Source organism: Oncorhynchus mykiss, chromosome 2, assembly GCF_057628025.1.
Source record: "Oncorhynchus mykiss isolate SJ-2025 chromosome 2, ASM5762802v1, whole genome shotgun sequence".
In the NCBI taxonomy this organism is placed as follows: domain Eukaryota; kingdom Metazoa; phylum Chordata; class Actinopteri; order Salmoniformes; family Salmonidae; genus Oncorhynchus; species Oncorhynchus mykiss.
The window spans coordinates 94,660,738-94,680,008 of NC_143023.1; the positions used below are offsets into that span (position 1 = coordinate 94,660,738).

The window sequence follows — 19,271 nt, forward strand, 5'->3', positions numbered from 1 at the left end:
AACCACATGCAACAAAAAATGAAAAGTGACCATGGCTCTTCTCTCTATCCCAGGTAAAATACATCTTTATTTCACTTTAAACAACAGAATATTATGTAAAAAATACAATTTATATCACATTTATATTGTCTATGTATAAACCCGAATAAAACCAATTATTTGGCGACATTCACATTTGTCAGAAAGTGAAGAAACCTTCATGATGTCACGCGATGTGATAATTGCATGTTTTTTTAACTAACTGTCAAGCAAATTAGCCTACAAAACGCAGCCATCACAAATTAGTAAAACATATTTCATTCTTCTTTTTTCTACAAAATGTATTTCCATTGTTTTAAAGGGTCATAGATACAGATTCCAACAATACATTTGGATTATAAACCAGTTGGTTAAGATTTGGGAGTCGTCTGGACGTGTTGGTTATACTATCACTGATCACCAGCGTCTCCAAAGATGTCGTTCTTCGTGCGCTCCATCTCTGCAAAGTCAAACTCCGTGCCCATCGCGCGCTCGTAAATGTCCTTGATGTCGTCACAGGTGGTCTCAAAGTGGGTCGTTGCGTCATACGTGCGTGAAATAAATATCTGCATAGATATCCCAGAAGCATAGAAGGGAAAAATACATTTTGACCATGTATTTAAGAAGAAAATGTCATAAATAAAACGAAGGCCAACATGAGGATTAGGACTAGTTCACTCACCTGGCTGTCTTTTCCCATGTCAGTTGGTGCATATTGATCACTGACGCTCACAAACCTGTGAGGAGAGAAGGTTTGAACAGGGTCAGAAAACATCAACGAATGGAGGATATGCTACCAGGCCAGTGCAGTACATCTCAGTAGTGTGAAAACAGTATTTACAGCATTGTGCTCCAGTGATGAGCCCCTGTGCTAGTAGTAAAAAACAGTTCGTACCATGGCATTGTTGAATACTTAGAAACTTGATCTCCACTATAAAAAACATAGACATTATCTCACATTTCTTTTAGACTAGCTGTTGTCCACTATAAAAAACATCTAGACACTATCTCACATTTATTTTAGACCAACAGTCTTCAACAGCAGAGATTTGTATAAACGTTGCTGTCTGTCTCTCCAACATTTGCAACATTGTTTCAATATTCAAATTTGATCTCCAGCTGTCCCAGAGTAATGAACATGTTGGGAGTCAAACGAGACAGACAGTCAGGCAGCGTTTTTCAGCCAGTCAAATCATGGATCAGCTGGCCTTATTTTTATGCATATATACAGTATATCACAACAGTGAGTACACCCCTCACATTTTTGTAAATATTTGAGTATATCTTTTCATGTGACAACACTGAAGAAATGACACTTTGCTACAATGTAAAGTAGTGAGTGTACAGCTTGTATAACAGAGTCCCGCAATAAGAGAACACTAATGTTCTCTGGGTGTCACTGAGTAGACTGATACCCTAAGTCATTGATCCACAATCCATAGGTAAGGCTGTGCAGTGAGATAAGTTTGCCCCCAATGCAATTCTAAAGTATAATACAGTCAGTATGATTTCAACAGAATTTTGTAAAATTAACAAATTGTCTTTTGTTAATTTTATATAAACATTCCATCCTCATTTAGCATGATCTATTTAATTATGGCATAATTCTGTTAATTTTATATAAACATTCCATCCTCATTTAGCATGATCTATTTAATTATGGCATAATTCTACTATTTATTTGCATCACTGTCAATGACATACTTTTATTTTGAAGGCTAACCACAAAGTCCACTATTGTGGCTAGCTTCACATAAATGGAGCCGCCCACCATTAATCAACAAAGAACTGTCTTGTAAATTAGGGTTATTTTAGATGATGACAGCTAGCTATATAGTTAGCTAGCTAACTATATTGCTACTGAAACAGATGTCGTTTTCTATGTTTTTGGGGGAAGAATATTGTTTGCATCCATGAGCTAGCTACTTTTTTTTTTTTATGACCAGCACTGTATGTGCGCGAGATAACTTTACTAGCATCATAGCATACTGTACGTATCGAAGAATCTTTGTGACATATGAAATACAAGTGATAGTGTAATCAATGTGTAATAACTACGTTAAAAAAATAATAAATGCGTTAAATTATAATGTGACGTGCAGTTATATTCAGGTCCTGATTGGCCAACAATCTTATTTGACACGTCAATTTGTGTTATTTGACGTGTATCTTTTTTGACAAGACCCAAACGGTGTTCCATAGGCTGTGTCCATAGATGCAGAACAAAAAAACTGAACGACTGGGTCACGTCTCTAGCAACCGAACCGATAGAACGAACGATCAGCCGGCTTGGGTAGCAACCCTAGATTTGTGTCTGGACAATATCTTGTGGAATTCATCACAATAACGTATTTTGTGAAAATAAAGTATTAGTTAAAAGTTGACACCTACTCATTGCAGGGTTTTTCTTTATTTTTACGATTTTCTACATTGTAGAATAATAGTGAAGACAATACCAAGTGTGTGCAAAGTTGTCATCAAGGCGAAGTTTGGCTACTTTGAAGAATCTAAAATATATTTTGATTTGTTTAACACTTTTTTGGTTACTACATGATTCCATATGTGTTACTTCATAGTTTTGATGTCTCCACTATTATTCTATAATGTAGAAAATAATATAAATAAAGAACAACCCTTGAATGAGTAGGTGTGTCCAAACTTTTGACTGGTGCTGTATGTAAAATCATTATTTGAATATGTTTGTCACTTTTACCATGTCCTCGACGCCAGTGTTTGGAGGATATATATAAATCCTCGGGCATTATCACTTAAATAACGCACGGTACATACAATTCAATAGTTCATTTTTACATGTTTTGTTTGAGCTACTTTTGGAAGCAAAAGTGGAATTGAAAAGATTGTTATTGTTGAATTCTACTTTCATAATAGCAAGCTAGGACTGATGGTTTGGTTAGCTAAACTAGTAAGGCCGTTTTAGTTACCTTTTAGGTAACTACTGTAGCTATATAGTAAACTTGCTAGCTAGCTACTTCACATTTATATGCGTTCTACGGAAATCAATGCAACTCTGGAAGGTCAGTTCCACTCCACTAGCGCGTCGTGGAACACACTTTTCCTTACACTGCATAGCCAGCCCCCTGTTGACTATCCCTTACATAACAGTATAATAGTTACAGTAGTAAACCAAAAATCTAATTGTATTTGTCACATGCTCCGTAAACAACAGGTAGCTAGCTAGGTTTCTATCAAATTCGTGACAGATTTTCAGGAGTTAAATTTGCTTCCACATCTAGTATCTTGTGGGGGACAAACATTAACCGAACGTGGAAATCGTTCAGGAAACCTCCATGACTGTGGAATACAATTGTTCTAATGGGCAACAGAAAAACACGTGCCAAACGGCGTGTTCAGTGGCTCTACATTTTCATTTACCGAAAAAAAATATATGTAAAGTTCAATGTGTTTCCATCACATGTTCAACTCTCAACTTAATCACAAATAGAAACTGTACCTACAGTACTATATAGTCTTAGCACGCGCGCTCTAGCCAACAGCGCGCAGATACAGTGCAGGTAGGCTGTATGGGTAGACTAGACTGCATGATGACATTATGGATGAGCGAGAATATGTTTATTTGTCAAAAGTCAAGCATCGACCATCAGGTCACCAGAATAAGACCTTCAATAATTCTTGGAAATAATAATCACTTTCACCCCCCTGCGAAGATCTTAATTTATGTCATCTGTACACCTAATAAACTACATGGTTTCCCGAGTTGTAATGGGAATATCAAAAACTCAATTATCGCGTGAAGTATACTTCGATATGATGGTTATTATAGCACATAAAGCCATTTCCAACTGCCATTTCTCGCTAATTAATTATAACGACACAAAACGTTTCCACCATGTCGAATTTATTTTTACCTTTATTTAACCAGGCAAGTCAGTTAAGAACAAATTCTTATTTTCAATGACGGCCTGGGAACAGTGGGTTAACTGCCTGTTCAGGGGCAGAACGACAGATTTGTACCTTGTCAGCTCGGGGGTTTGAACTTGCAACCTTCCGGTTACTAGTCCAACGCTCTAACCACTAGGCCCCCCTGCCCCCCCAATGAATAAATGACCTGTCGGTATTTATACAAAATTGTACTGAAACTTCCTGTTTCCATCACAACTGTCGTTTCCATCACAACTGTCGTGGTTTTTAGACTTGACTCGCATTAAAAACTGTGGATGGAAACGTGGTGACTGGAATGCTTACCTACTTACGGGCCCTAGATAGATCAATACACACAGTGTACAAAACATTAGGAACACCTGCACTTTCCATGAACTATCCAGATGAAACATTTGATCACTTATTGATGTAAATTTGTTAAATCCACTTCAAATCAGTGTAGATGAAGGGGAGGAGACCTGTTAAATAAGGATGTTTAAGCCTGCAGACAATTGACTGTGTGTGCCATTAAGAGGGTTAATGGGTGAGACAAAATATTTAAAAGTGCCTTCAGAAAGTATTCACACCCCTTGACTTTTTCTACATCTTGTTGTGTTTACAGGCCGAATTTACAATATATTAAAATGTAGATATGTTTTTGCCACTAGCCTGTCTACCCATTGTGTCAAAGTGGAATTATGTTTTTTAAAATTTGAACACATTTTTAAAAAAAATGAAAAGCTGAAATGTATTGAGTGAATAATTATTCAAACCCTTTTAATGGCAAGCTTAAATAAATTCAGTAGTAAAAATTTGCTTAAACAAGTCACATTATAAATTGCATGCATTTTTGTGAATGACTACCTAATCTCTGTACCCCACACATAATTGTAAAATCCCTCAGTCAAGCAGTGAATTTCAAACACAGATTAAACCACAAAGACCAGGGAGATTTTCCATTGCCTCGCAAAGGGCACCTAATTGCTAAATGGATAAAAAAAAAAAAAATGTATGTGTATCAATACAGGCATCCTTCCTAACTCAGTTGCTGGGGGGGGGGCTCAGGGATTTCACCATGAGGCCAATGGTGACTTTAAAACAGTTGAGGTTTAATGGCTGTGATTGGAGAAATCTGAGGATGGATCAACAGGGTAGTTACTCCACAATAGTAACCTAAATTACAGAGTGAAAAGGAAGTCTGTACAGGATAAAACTATTACAAAACATGCATCCTGTTTGCAACAAGGCACTAAAGTAATACTGCAAAAAAATATGGAAAAAAATGTGGCAAAGCAGTTAACACTTTGTATTCAGGACAAAAAGTTGTGTTTGGGGCAAATCCAAGACAACACTTTACTGAGTATCACTCTCCATATTTTCAAGCATAGTGGTTGATGAATCATGTTATGGATATGCTTGTAATCATTAAGAATTAGGGAGTTTGTCACGTCCTGACCTTAGTTTATTTTTTATGTCTCTATTTGGGTTTGGTCAGGGCGTGAGTTGGGGTGGGCATTCTGTTTTGTTCTGTGTGTTGTATTTCTATGTTTTGGGCCTGGTATGGTCCCCAATTAGAGGCAGCTGTCAATCGTGGTCTCTGATTGAGAACCATACTTAGGCAGCCTGTTCCCACCTGTGTTTGTGGGTAGTTGTTTTCTGTTTTTGTACCAGACAAAACTGCTTCGTTCATTCTCTTTTGTTGTTTTTTCATTCAGTGTTCAATTCATAAATAAAGATGAACACGTACTACCACACTGCACCTTGGTCCTCACCTTCTTCAACCCACAACAGCCGTTACAGTTTCAGGATATAGCAAGTAAACAGAATGGGAGCTAAGCACTTGCAAAATCTGGTTCAGTATGCTTTCCACCAGATACTGGGAGATAAATTCAACTAATTTGAAAGAGCTTGAAGAATTTTGAAAAATAAAATAAATAAATGGCAACTTTTTCACAATCGAGGTGTGGAAAGCTTTTAATAAGAGACTTACCCAGAAAGGCTCACAGCTGTAATCGCTGCCAAAAGTTATTCTACAAAGTACTGACTCAGGGGTATGAATACTTAAGTAAATTAGATATCGAATATTTCATGTTCAATAAATTTGCAAACATTTCTAAAAGCATGTTTTCACTTTATCATCATGGGGTATTGTGTCTAGATAGGTCAACAACAAAAAAATCCATTAAGAATTCAGGTTGTAACAACAAGATGTGGAATAAGTCAAGGGGAATTAATCCTTTCAGTATGTGTGTGTTGGTGTGTGAGTGTAAGTATGTGCGAGTGTGTGGGTTGAGTCCAGTATGTGTGCTTAGAGTCAGTGCAAGAGTTAGTAAAAAAAATGAAATGTCCGGTTAGACATTTGATTAGCTATTTAGCTGTCTTATTAAGCAGTTGTTTCCAGACTTGGTGCACTTGGTGCTACCACTTGCCGTGCGGTAGCAGAGATTACGGTCTATGGCTTGGGTGACTGGAGTCTGGGGGCGTTCCTCTGACACCGCCTGGTATTAAAGTCCTGAATGGCAGGGAGCTGACCTCAATCCTGTAGAAAATTTGTGGGCAGAACCCTAACTGTGTGCGAGCAAGGAGGCCTACAAACCTGATTCAGTTACACCAGCCATGTCAGGAGGAATGGGCCAAAATTCACCCAACTTAATGTGGGAAGCTTGTGGAAGGCAACCCAAAACGTTTGACCCAAGTTAAACCATTTAAAGGAAATGTTACCAAATACTAATTGAGTTTGTATGTAAACTTCTGACCCACTGGGAATGTGATGAGATAATTATTTATCTCAGCTTTTATTTCTTTCAACTATTATTTTGACATTTCACATTCTTAAAATAAAGTGGTGATCCTAACTGGCCTAAAACAATGATTTTTTTACTAGGATTAAATGTCAGGAATTGTGAAAAACTGAGTTTAAATGTATTTGGCTAAGGTGTATGTAAACTTCCGACTTCAACTGTACACATCTTTACTATGAGTGTTACAGGGCGATAGTCATTTAGGTAGGTTACCTTGGCGTTCTTGGACAAATGGACTATGGTGGTCTACTCAAAACAAGTTGGTGTTACAGACCGGGTCAGGGATAGGTTGAAAATGTCAGTGAAGACCCTTTACTAACTAGACACTAGTGTAACAGTACAGTAGTATAACAGTGTATCTTATAGTAGAGTACAGTATACTAACATAGAATCAAAAGCCTTACTTCTGTTCAATGGGCTCCAGGAGATCCAGGGCTGGCTTGAGTTCCTTCTCTGGGTCGTTAGTCTCCACTACGCTGCTGGCGATGGCAATGTACTTGCCCTGCGCTGCCACGTTGTGGGCCGAGGAGATCATACACACGTAGATGTCTGCGACAAAACAAAAAAAACACACAAGAGACCAGTGAGACCAGACCAGTGACAAACACCCTCAACTAAGCTCCACCGCTTTGTGTTCAGTAGGGTGTAAAAAAGTAGCAAAATGTTTTGAAAACAGAAAAAAAAAGCACAAAAACCCATCTGCGTTTCTTCCAGGTAGACCATCCCTGTTTCTGTTTTCTTCCGAATGAACACAGACGATGCCATTAAAAAAAAAAGTCACAACAGTGGCAACTTAATTTCACACACACAAGAATTGATGAAATGCTCATGTACTGCTTATGAATGTGGGTATGTATGGGTTATAAATGTGTTACGAAGTCCTTATGTAGGCTAGGTACCCTAGTATCCAGGGGTCTCACCATGTTTCCTGTTGACCTGGATCTGAGGGATGATGATCTGGCAGGAGTTGACGTCGCCGGTGTTCTTGATGGGGTGGCTCATGACACAGATGATACGGACCACTTGGCCGACTTTGCTGACTCTGTCCATGATGTAACTGGGGTCACAGATCAGCTGCTTACAGCGGGCTATCTAGAGAGGAAAGGCGAGATGGTAGCGTTTAGGGTTTATAATTCAGGTGAGGGTGGGTTTAGGATAGGTTCAGGGTTAAGTTCATCAAATCAAATTTTATTGGTCACATACACATGGTTAGCAGATGTTAATGCGAGTGTAGCGAAATGCCTGTGCTTTTAGTTCCAACCATGCAGTAATATCTAACAAGTAATCTAACAATTTCACAACAACTACCTTATACACACAAGTGTAAAGGAATGAATAAGAATATGTACCTATAAATATATGGATGAGCGATGGCCGAACGGCATAGGCAAAATGCAGTAGATGGTAGAGAGTACAGTATATACATATGAGATGAGTAATGTAGGGTATGTAAACATGATATAAAGTGGCATTGTTTAAAGTGACTAGTGATACATTTATTACATCCAATTTTTTATTATTAAAGTGGCTAGAGATTTGAGTCAGTATGTTGGCAGCAGCCACTCAGTGTTAGTAATGGCTGTTTAACAGTCTGAGGGCCTTGAGATAGAAGCTGTTTTTCATTCTCTCGGTCCCAGCTTTGATGCACCTGTACTGACGTCGCCTTCTGGATGATAGCGAGGTGAACAGACAGTGGCTCGGGCAGTTGTTGTCCTTGATGATTTTTTTGGCCTTCCAATGACATCGGGTGGTTTAGGTGTCCTGGAGGGCAAGTAGTTCGCCCTCGGTGATGCGTTGTGCAGACCTCACTACCCTCTGGAGAACCTTACGGTTGTGGGCGGAGCAGTTGCCGTACCAGGCGGTGATACAGCCCGACAGGATGCTCTCGATTGTGCAACTGTAAAAGTTTGTGAGTGTTTTCAGTGACAAGACACATTTCTTCAGCCTCCTGAGGTTGTGGGTGGACCATTTCAGTTTGTCCGTGATGTGTACGCAGAGGAACAAAAACCAAAAAAAAATCCACCTTCTCCACTACTACTGTCCCGTCGATGTGGATAGGGGGGTGATCTCTCTGCTGTTTCCTGAAGTCCACGATCATCTCCTTTGTTTTGTTGACATTGAGTGTGAGGTTATTTTCCTGACACCACACTCTGAGGGCCCTCACCTCCTCCCTGTAGGCCGTTTCGTCGTTGTTGGTAATCAGGCCTACCACTGTAGTGTCATCTGCAAACTTGGTGATTGAGTTGGAGCCATGTATGGCCACGCAGTCATGGGTGAACATGGAGTACAGGAGAGGGCTGAGAACGCACCCTTGTGGGGCCCCAGTGTTGAGGATCAGCGGGGTGGAGATGTTGTTTCCTACCCTCACCACCTGGGGGCGGCCCGTCAGAAAGTCCAGGACCCAGTTGCACAGGGCGGGGTCGAGACCCAGGGTCTCGAGCTTGATGACGAGCTTGGAGGGTACTATGGTGTTAAATGCTGAGCTGTAGTCGATGAACAGCATTCTTACATAGGCATTCCTCTTGTCCAGATGGGTTAGGGCAGTGTGCAGTGTGATTGCGATTGTGTCGTCTGTGGACCTATTGGTGCGGTAAGCAAATTGGAGTTGGTCTAGGGTGTCAGGTAGGGCACTTCATGATGACGGAAGTGAGTGCTACGGGGCGATAGTTGTTGCTCAGTTACCTTAGCTTTCTTGGGAACAGGAACAATGGTGTCTCTCTTGACGCATGTGGGAACAGCAGACTAGGATAGGGATTGATTGAATATGTCCGTAAACACACCAACCAGCTGGTCTGTGCATGTTCTGAGGAAGCGGCTGGGGATGCCGTCTGGGCCGGCAGCCTTGCGAGGGTTAACACATTTAAATGTTTTACTCACATTGGCTGTGGTGGAGGAGAGCCTGCAGGTTTTGGTAGAGGGCCTGTCAGTGGCACTGTATTGTCCTCAAAGTGAGAAAAGCAGTTGTTTGGTCTGTCTGGGAGCAAGACATCCTGGACCGTGACGGGGCTGGTTTTCTTTTTGTAATCCGTGATTGACTGTAGACCCTGCCACATACGTCTTGTGTCTGAGCCGTTGAATTGCGACTCTACTTTGTCTCTGTACTGACGCTTAGCTTGTTTGATTGCCTTGGAGGGAATAGCTACACTGTTTGTATTCAGTCATGTTTCCGGTCGCTTTGCCACGTTTAAAAGCAGTGGTTCATGCTTTCAGTTTTGCATGAATGCTGCCATCAATCCACAGTTTCTGGTTGGGGAAGGTTTTAATAGTCACCGTGGATACAACATCACCGATGCACTTGCTAATAAACTTGCTCACAGAATCAGCGTATACATCAATGTTGTTGTCTGAGGCTATCCGGAACATATCCCAGTCCATGTGATCGAAGCAATCTTGAAGCGTGGAATCAGATTGGTCGGACCAGCGTTGAACAGACCTGAGCAAGGACGTTTCCTGTTTTAGTTTCTGTCTATAGGCTGGGAGCAACAAAATGGAGTCGTGGTCAGATTTTCCTAAAGGAGGGCGAGGGAGGGCTTTGTATGCGTCACAAAAGTTAGAGTAACAATGGTCCAGAATTTTGCCAGCCCAAGTCGGGCATTTAATATGCTGATTTTAGGGAGCCTTAGGGAGCCTTTTTTTCAGATTAGCTTTGTTAAAATACCCAGCTACAATGAATGCAACCTCGGGGGGGGGGGGGGGGGTATACACAGCTGTGATTAAAATCGAAGACAATTCTCTTGGTAGATAATGCGGTCGGCATTTGATTGTAAGGAATTCTAGGTCAGGTGAACAAGGACTTGAGTTCCTGTATGTTGCTATGATCACACCACGACTCGTTAATCATAAGGCATGCACCCCCGCCCTTCTTCTTACCAGAGAGATTTTTGTTTCTGTCGGCGCGATGCGTGAAGAAACCTGGGTGGCTGTACCGACTCTGATAACGTATCCCGACTGAGCCATGTTTCCGTGAAACAGAGAATGTTACAATCTCTGATGTCTCTCTGGAAGGCTCGAATTTAGTCTACCTTGTTGTCAAGAGACTGAACATCGGCGAGTAGTATACTCGGGAGCAGTGAGCGATGTGCCCGTCGACAGAGCCTGACCAGAAGACCACTCCGTCTGCCCCCTCTGCGGCGCCGTTGTTTTGGGTCGCCTACTGGGATCCGATCCATTGTCCTGGGTGGTGGTCCAAACAGAGGATCCGCTTCGGGAAAGCCGTATTCCTGGTGGTAATGTTGGTAAGTTGACGTTGCTCTTATATCCAATAGTTCTTCCCGGCTTTATGTAATAAGACTTAAGATTTCCTGGGGTAACAGTGTAAGAAATAATACATAAAAAAAATAAAAAAAAATACTGCATAGTTTCCTAAGAACGTGAAGCAACCATCTCTGTCGGCACCATGTAAGAGATGGCGAACCGCCATCTGGAACCATTCAAATTTTGCCAGTTGTAAACAATGCCAAAAGACATTCACCGTGAGGAACTAATAGAAAACAATCATTATAAACTGGGTGGTTCAAGCCCTGAATGCTGATTGTATATATATATATATATATATATATATATATATATATATATATATATATACTGTACCACGGCTATCAGCCAAATGTATCTGGACCCCCTTCACATTTGTGGATTTGGCTATTTCAGCCACACTTGTTGCTGACAGGTATAAAAAAAATTGAACACACAGCCATGCAACCTCCATAGACAAACATTGACAGTAGAATGGCCTTACTGAAGAGCTCAGTCACTTTCAACGTGCCACCGTCATAGGATGCCACCTTTCCAACAAGTCAGTTCGTCAAATTTCTGCCCTGCTAGAGCTGCCCCAGTCAACTGTAAGTGCTGTTATTGTGAAGTGGAAAGGTCTAGGAACAACAACGGCTCAGCTGCAAAGCGGTAGGCCACACACACTCACAGAACGGGACCGCCGAGTGCTGAAGCGCGTAGTGCGTTAAAAATCGTCTGTTCTCGGTTGCAACACTCACTATAGAGTTCCAAACTGCCTCTGGAAGCAGCTTCAGCACAATAACTGTTAGTCGGGAGCTTCATGTACTGGGTTTCCATGGCCGAGCAGCAGCACACAAGCCTAAGATCACCATGCACAATGCCAAGCATCGGCTGGAGTGGTGTAAAGCGCACCGCCATTAGACACTGGAGCAGTGGAAACACGTTCTCTGGAGTGATGAATCACGCTTCACCATCTGGCACTCCGACTGGACAAATCTGGGTTTGGCGGATGCCAGGAGAACGCTACCTGTCCGAAAGCATAGTGCCAACTGTACATTTTGGTGGAGGAGGAATAATGGTCTGGGGCTGTTTTTGATGGGTCGGGCCAGGGCCCTTAGTTCCAGTGAAAGGAAATCTTAACGCTACAGCATTAAATGACATTCTAGATGATTCTGTGCTTCCACCGTTGTGGCAACAGTTTGGGGAAGGCCTTTTCATTTTTCAGCATGACAATGCCCCCATGCACAGAGCGACGTCGATACAGAAATGGTTTGTCGAGATCGGTGTGGAAGAACTGGCCTGCACCAGAGCCCTGACCTCAACCCCATCGAACACCTTTGGGATGAATTGGAATGCCGACTGTGAGCCAGGACTGATTGCACAAAAATCAGTGCCCGACCTCACTAATGCTCTTGTGGCTGAATGGAAGCAAGTCCCTGCAGCAATGTACCAACATCTAGTGGAAAGCCTTCCCAGAAGAGTGGAAGCTGTAATAGCATCAAAGGGGGACCAACTCCATATTAATGCCGACGAGCAGGTGTCCGCATACACTACATGACCAAAAATATATCAGACCCGATACCACGGGTATGAATCCCAAAGATATTTGTACTGCTCTAACTAAGTTGGTAACCAGTTTATAATAGCATTAAGGCACCTCGGGGGTTTGTGATATATTGCCAACATACCACGGCTAAGGGCTGTGTCCAGACACTCCGAGTTGCGTCATACATAAGATCAGCCCTTAGCAGTGGTATATTGGCCATATAATCACACCCCCCTCAGGTCTTATTGCTTAATTATAACATGAAAATGTGACAAAAACTCACCTCTCCCTCTGACTTTACCCCCACCACCTTTCCATTCTCCATAACAATCTCCTCTATGGGCTTGTTCAGCATGTAGGTGCCACCATAGATAGCGCTCAACCTAGAGGGAGAGAAGTCAAGTCAAAGACACTGGTGAATGGTGGAGCATGGGATGGGTTAGTTAAGCAAAAGGCTAAAAACAGTCAAATCAGGGATGTGATCAGAACCACAGAACTAGAATGATTTATACGATCAGAACAACTGAAATCAGTAGGATATTGGTTTGGGAGTAGGTTAACTTCAACTCTAGTATGTACTGAAAACGATAGCGTCAGAAAAGCAGGAATTCTTGATTAATCAGGAACAATTACATAATACGGACAAAGTCATCTTACCTGGCAAAGCCTTGTGGCAGCTCCCCCAGGCCGTAGAGAGGGTAGAGGTAAGGACTCTTGCCATATCTGGCCAGAGACTCACTGTACAATTTGATCCTATTGATAGTGTTGATGCAGGGCTGATCCAGGTAGCTGAGAGATCACACAAATACTAGATTGTAACACAGTTACTTTGTTCAAATGTTCACGAATAAGACATCAAAAATGCTTATAAATGTTTATAGATGTTACATATTTTAGATTTGACACCCCTTTAATTATTGGTACCTGCCTGAACACAGTGGACAGTCGCCCATCCTATTAATTCCCATCATTCAAGTTTCTAATAGTGTCGAGGACAAACATCGTACTCACCCCGAGCTCTCACAATAAATACTAGCAAATAAAACCTCAAGAAACATCCACACATATCATTGTATTATTATTATAATAATGTGGGTGCCTATATTTGTCTTATTTCAGACAAAGCCACTTACTCGTCTGTCCTGTAGAGAGCGAGGGCGTGACCAGTGAAGTCCATCACATCCTGGCCCAGGCTGAACTTCTTGTACAGGGCACGCATCGACGACTTGTTGGGGTCGACACCCTCCATGGTTTTGGGATCGTTCAAGTCGTAGTTGGCAACGAAGATCAAGAAGTTCCTAAACCGCCTCTTCTCAAAAATCCCCATCAAACCTGAGGTGTCAGGAAAGTCAGTCAGACAGAAATAGAAAAAGCTACTGTGGTCTGAAATTAGACTAAGAATGTGGTCCTGTGTGGTTGTGGGTTCAATTGTGGATTTCATTCCTGTGGGGGTCGCATACACATACAAAACAAATGGATGCGCTCAGAAATACTGTAAGTTTCTTGGGATAAAAGCTTTGGTTAAGTGGTATAGCTATAGCATAAGTTAATAGAATAAGACTTACTAGACTTGACTTTTTCTCCTTGGGGAGCATAGGTCATCCACAAATAATCAACCGAGAAGATAGCATATACATACCAACAAATGTATGCACTCACTGTACTGTAAGTATCTTTGTGCTTAATGGCATAATATTATAGGAATAAGCATCTGAGAATGCCATTGATATACACTGAGTGTACAAAACATTAAGAACACCTTCCTATTGTTCTCAGAACAACCTCAATTTGTCAGGGCATGGACTCCACAAGGTGTTGAAAGCATTCCACAAGGATGCTGGCCCATGTTGATCACAGTTGTGTCAAGTTGGCTGGATGTTCTTTGGGTCGTGAACCATTCTTGATACACATGGGAAACTGTTGAGTGTGAAAAACCCAGTAGCATTACAGTTCTTGACACAAACCGGTGCGCCTGGCACTTACTACCATACCCCGTTCAAAGGCACTTAAATCGTTTGTCTTGCCCATTCACCCTCTGAATGGCACACAGACAATCCATGTCTCAATTGTCTCAAGGCTTTAAAATCCTTTAAAAACTGTCTCCTCCCCTTCATCTACACTGATTGAAGTGGATTTAACAAGTGACATCAATATGGGATCTTAGCTTTCACCTGGTCAGTCGGTCATGGAAAGAGCAGGTGTTCTTAATGTTTTGTACACTTTGTGTATATACACTCACTGGAGGCCAGTGCCTCTGTCTCAGTGACAGGCACTTTGTAGATGGCTCCCTTCTTGTAGACAAAGCTGCCCTCGATCACCTTGAAGTCCAGGTAACGGGTCACCTGAGTGATCAGCAACATCCTCACCAGCTGACCTGGGTACAGCCGAGAGAGGAAAAGAGACCTGATCATTAGGGCATGCAACGGAAAACATTTCTTATTGGACAGGGCCAGTTCGTCCCTTCCTGTTCCAGTCCCTCCCCCCGTGTGGTGGCTAATAAACACAACCCTGCACTCAGTTTTGTATCTAGAATGCCATATTGCTTTCCTACCATTGGCCATCAGGAACTTTGGGATGAGGTCCACGCTCCAGTCCCGACCTCTCCCCATGGACTCCGGAGGTTTACCTGGAAGGCTGAAGCGCTTGTACAACTGGAGGGGGACAAGTAAAAAAATAAACAGGAATGATTAAACATTTGATTTGTTATTACTTTTTTATTACTTGTTGTTTTTATTTCTTTACCTACCTATTGTTCACCTAATTCATTTTTTGTACTATTGGTTAGAGCCTGTAAGTAAGCATTTCACTGTAAGGTCTACCTACACCTGTTGTATTCAGCATTTCACTGTAAGGTCTACTACACCTGTTGTATTCAGCATTTCACTGTGAGGTCTACTACACCTGTTGTATTCGGCATTTCACTGTAAGGTCTACTACACCTGTTGTATTCAGCATTTCACTGTAAGGTCTACTACACCTGTTGTATTCAGCATTTCACTGTGAGGTCTACTACACCTGTTGTATTCAGCATTTCACTGTAAGGTCTACCTACACCTGTTGTATTCAGCATTTCACTGTAAGGTCTACTACACCTGTTGTATTCAGCATTTCACTGTGAGGTCTACTACACCTGTTGTATTCAGCATTTCACTGTGAGGTCTACTACACCTGTTGTATTCAGCATTTCACTGTGAGGTCTACTACACCTGTTGTATTCGGCATTTCACTGTAAGGTCTACTACACCTGTTGTATTCAGCATTTCACTGTGAGGTCTACTACACCTGTTGTATTCGGCATTTCACTGTAAGGTCTACTACACCTGTTGTATTCAGCATTTCACTGTAAGGTCTACTACACCTGTTGTATTCAGCATTTCACTGTAAGGTCTACTACACCTGTTGTATTCAGCATTTCACTGTAAGGTCTACTACACCTGTTGTATTCAGCATTTCACTGTAAGGTCTACTACACCTGTTGTATTCAGCATTTCACTGTAAGGTCTACTACACCTGTTGTATTCAGCATTTCACTGTAAGGTCTACTACACCTGTTGTATTCAGCATTGCACTGTAAGGTCTACTACACCTGTTGTATTCGGCATTGCACTGTAAGGTCTACTACACCTGTTGTATTCAGCATTTCACTGTAAGGTCTACTACACCTGTTGTATTCAGCATTTCACTGTAAGGTCTACTACACCTGTTGTATTCAGCATTTCACTGTGAGGTCTATTACACCTGTTGTATTCGGCATTGCACTGTAAGGTCTACTACACCTGTTGTATTCAGCATTTCACATTAAGGTCTACTACACCTGTTGTATTCAGCATTTCACTGTAAGGTCTACTACACCTGTTGTATTCAGCATTGCACTGTGAGGTCTACTACACCTGTTGTATTCAGCATTTCACTGTAAGGTCTACTACACCTGTTGTATTCATCATTTCACTGTAAGGTCTACTACACCTGTTGTATTCATCATTTCACTGTAAGGTCTACTACACCTGTTGTATTCATCATTTCACTGTAAGGTCTACTACACCTGTTGTATTCAGCATTTCACTGTAAGGTCTACTACACCTGTTGTATTCAGCATTTCACTGTGAGGTCTACTACACCTGTTGTATTCAGCATTTCACTGTAAGGTCTACTACACCTGTTGTATTCAGCATTTCACTGTAAGGTCTACTACACCTGTTGTATTCAGCATTTCACTGTAAGGTCTACTACACCTGTTGTATTCAGCATTTCACTGTAAGGTCTACTACACCTGTTGTATTCAGCATTTCGCTGTAAGGTCTACTACACCTGTTGTATTCAGCATTTCACTGTAAGGTCTACTACACCTGTTGTATTCAGCATTTCACTGTAAGGTCTACTACACCTGTTGTATTCAGCATTTCACTGTAAGGTCTACTACACCTGTTGTATTCAGCATTTCACTGTGAGGTCTACTACACCTGTTGTATTCGGCATTGCACTGTAAGGTCTACTACACCTGTTGTATTCATCATTTCACATTAAGGTCTACTACACCTGTTGTATTCAGCATTTCACTGTAAGGTCTACTACAGCTGTTGTATTCAGCATTTCACTATAAGGTCTACTACACCTGTTGTATTCAGCATTTCACTGTAAGGTCTACTACACCTGTTGTATTCAGCATTTCACTGTAAGGTCTACTACACCTGTTGTATTCAGCATTTCACTGTAAGGTCTACTACACCTGTTGTATTCAGCATTTCACTGTAAGGACTACTACACCTGTTGTATTCAGCATTTCACTGTAAGGTCTACTACACCTGTTGTATTCAGCATTTCACTGTAAGGTCTACTACACCTGTTGTATTCAGCATTTCACTGTCAGGTCTACTACACCTGTTGTATTCAGCATTTCACTGTAAGGTCTACTACACCTGTTGTATTCGGCGCACGTGACAAATAAACGTGGATTTGATTACTTAATTTCTTTGACAGTAAAACAGTGGTGTCAGTTTTTGAGTATCTCAAACTCAGCTGTGCCTCAACTATAATAATGAAATGTGACAGCATAGATAACATAACATGTCACTTACTCTATATCTGTGTGACAACATAGATAATAGAACATGTAACTAACTCTATATTTGTGTGATAGCACCACATGATGTGGGCTGTTTTAGAACCACTGGTGTGTATTCATTAGTTGGATTCCGTTACAAAACATTTGGTTTACTACAAACAGAAAACGTTTTGCAACGGGAAAACAAGTTTCTATTGGACAAATTCAGGTAGGTCCCTCCCCGTTTGGTTCCGATTGGGTTCTAGAGTAAATGGTAAACGGTATCCATTGCAAAACGTTTTGCAAAGGATGAAACGTTTTGCAACGGAATTTGAATAATGAATACTGCCCAGGTTAATACCCTTTCCACACTACTGATCTGAGTTGAGCCAATTACTGGGCTGGCCTAGTTAAGGCTTGACCAAAAGAAAACAGGACAGGCATGATAGCATGAAAATGGTCATCTTGTGTGCCTTCGCTTACGTCTTCCAGTGGTGTGATGGAAGCGCTCTCTGCTCCATAGTACGAGTTCCTGTCCATATGAAGCACCTTCTTCCCCTTTACTGACATAATGCCAGACAGAATGCATTCCTTAGGAAATAAATAGATAGAAGTCAGATAGGTAAATTCGTTAAACAACAAAAAATAAATGTATAAAAGTGATATTTTATGTTTTAGACAGATGTTTAAAGAACAATGTAAACAGTATAACAGCTAACACCACAACTAGCTAAACTGGCTACTAGTAGCTAGCTAGTGTAGCCAACTAGCTAACGTTAGCTACATTTTACCAAAGATATTTTTTATAACTAAACCAAGATAGACCACAGCCTGTCGTTTTCAATGTGAACACGTGAGCCATAGTGGGCAGAACAAGCAAGGAGGGGTGAAGAGTCAGGGACGTGTGAGCGAAATCCTATTGGCGCGTTCTACCATCATCTGCATATTTCCGTTAGGGAACGCTTAATAGCTCATTTCGCCTTTGCGTTCCTTCTTAACAACAATAATTAAAATAAAATAAAAACGTTCACAAAGGGTAAAGTCTACAAACCTTGGTCCACTATGTTCATAGCATATTTTAGTTTTGGCTACAGAAAACTGTATTGAGATCAAATGTTTTTGCCGATAAGAATTTGCAGAATTTCGGCCAAAATCCATCTCCTCCCACTGCCCGCCAGTGGGCTTCCTCTCACTGCCATATTTGGTAGTGAGTGGAAACGCCAAGCGGATGCTTCACATTTATACATCCTGTGAAATATCTGTCTCATTGTTCTGTGATTTTACTCTAGTTGAAAATAACAGGAAATACTAGTTATTGTACGTGAGCTGTCACTTGTTGTAGACTGTGGAAAGTATCAACACACACAGATAACACTACTGAAAAACAAAGCAGACACATTTTTGAAAATAACTTAAAATGGATATCTAACTAAACAGAAAGCAAGCTCATTTAGCACTAGTTAGCCATGACATTAGCCTACACACCTAACTGTGACATGTCATGCATGAGCATGCTTCGACTATTGGAAGTTCGTACTATTGCTTTGTCCATTTTCTCACCGTTAACCCGGTACCGAGAACGATAACATCATATTCTTCATCCATAGCTGAGTGTCCTTCTTTACTTTATTCCTACGGTTATTTATGTCAGGGAAAATGGAATGGCTGTTTGGTAGTTGAAAAGTTTTCCGGCTGCGCAGCGTAGGTAATGATCCCTGCGAACGTACCTTTC

At 41.3% G+C, this 19,271-nt stretch overlaps 1 protein-coding gene across 2 annotated transcripts; it reads right to left on the reverse strand.

Annotated features, from left to right (window-relative positions):
• Nucleotides 1–38: 38 nt before the first annotated feature.
• LOC110500283 (rab GDP dissociation inhibitor beta) lies at nt 39–19,246 on the reverse strand. Of its 2 annotated transcripts, none has more exons than XM_021577580.3 (11): nt 19,100–19,246; nt 18,023–18,130; nt 15,050–15,149; nt 14,738–14,872; nt 13,632–13,830; nt 13,156–13,287; nt 12,782–12,881; nt 7,640–7,811; nt 7,124–7,268; nt 701–755; nt 39–584 (listed from the first exon to the last, which is right to left on the reverse strand). In XM_021577580.3, exons 1-11 carry the CDS (start codon nt 19,142–19,144, stop codon nt 429–431), a joined length of 1,347 nt encoding a protein of 448 aa, XP_021433255.3. In that variant the 5' UTR covers nt 19,145–19,246; the 3' UTR covers nt 39–428. The 2 variants fall into 2 exon arrangements, with proteins under 2 accessions (XP_021433255.3, XP_021433262.3); XM_021577587.3 differs by having other exon boundaries at nt 19,077–19,246.
• Between the last annotated feature and the right edge of the window lie 25 nt (nt 19,247–19,271).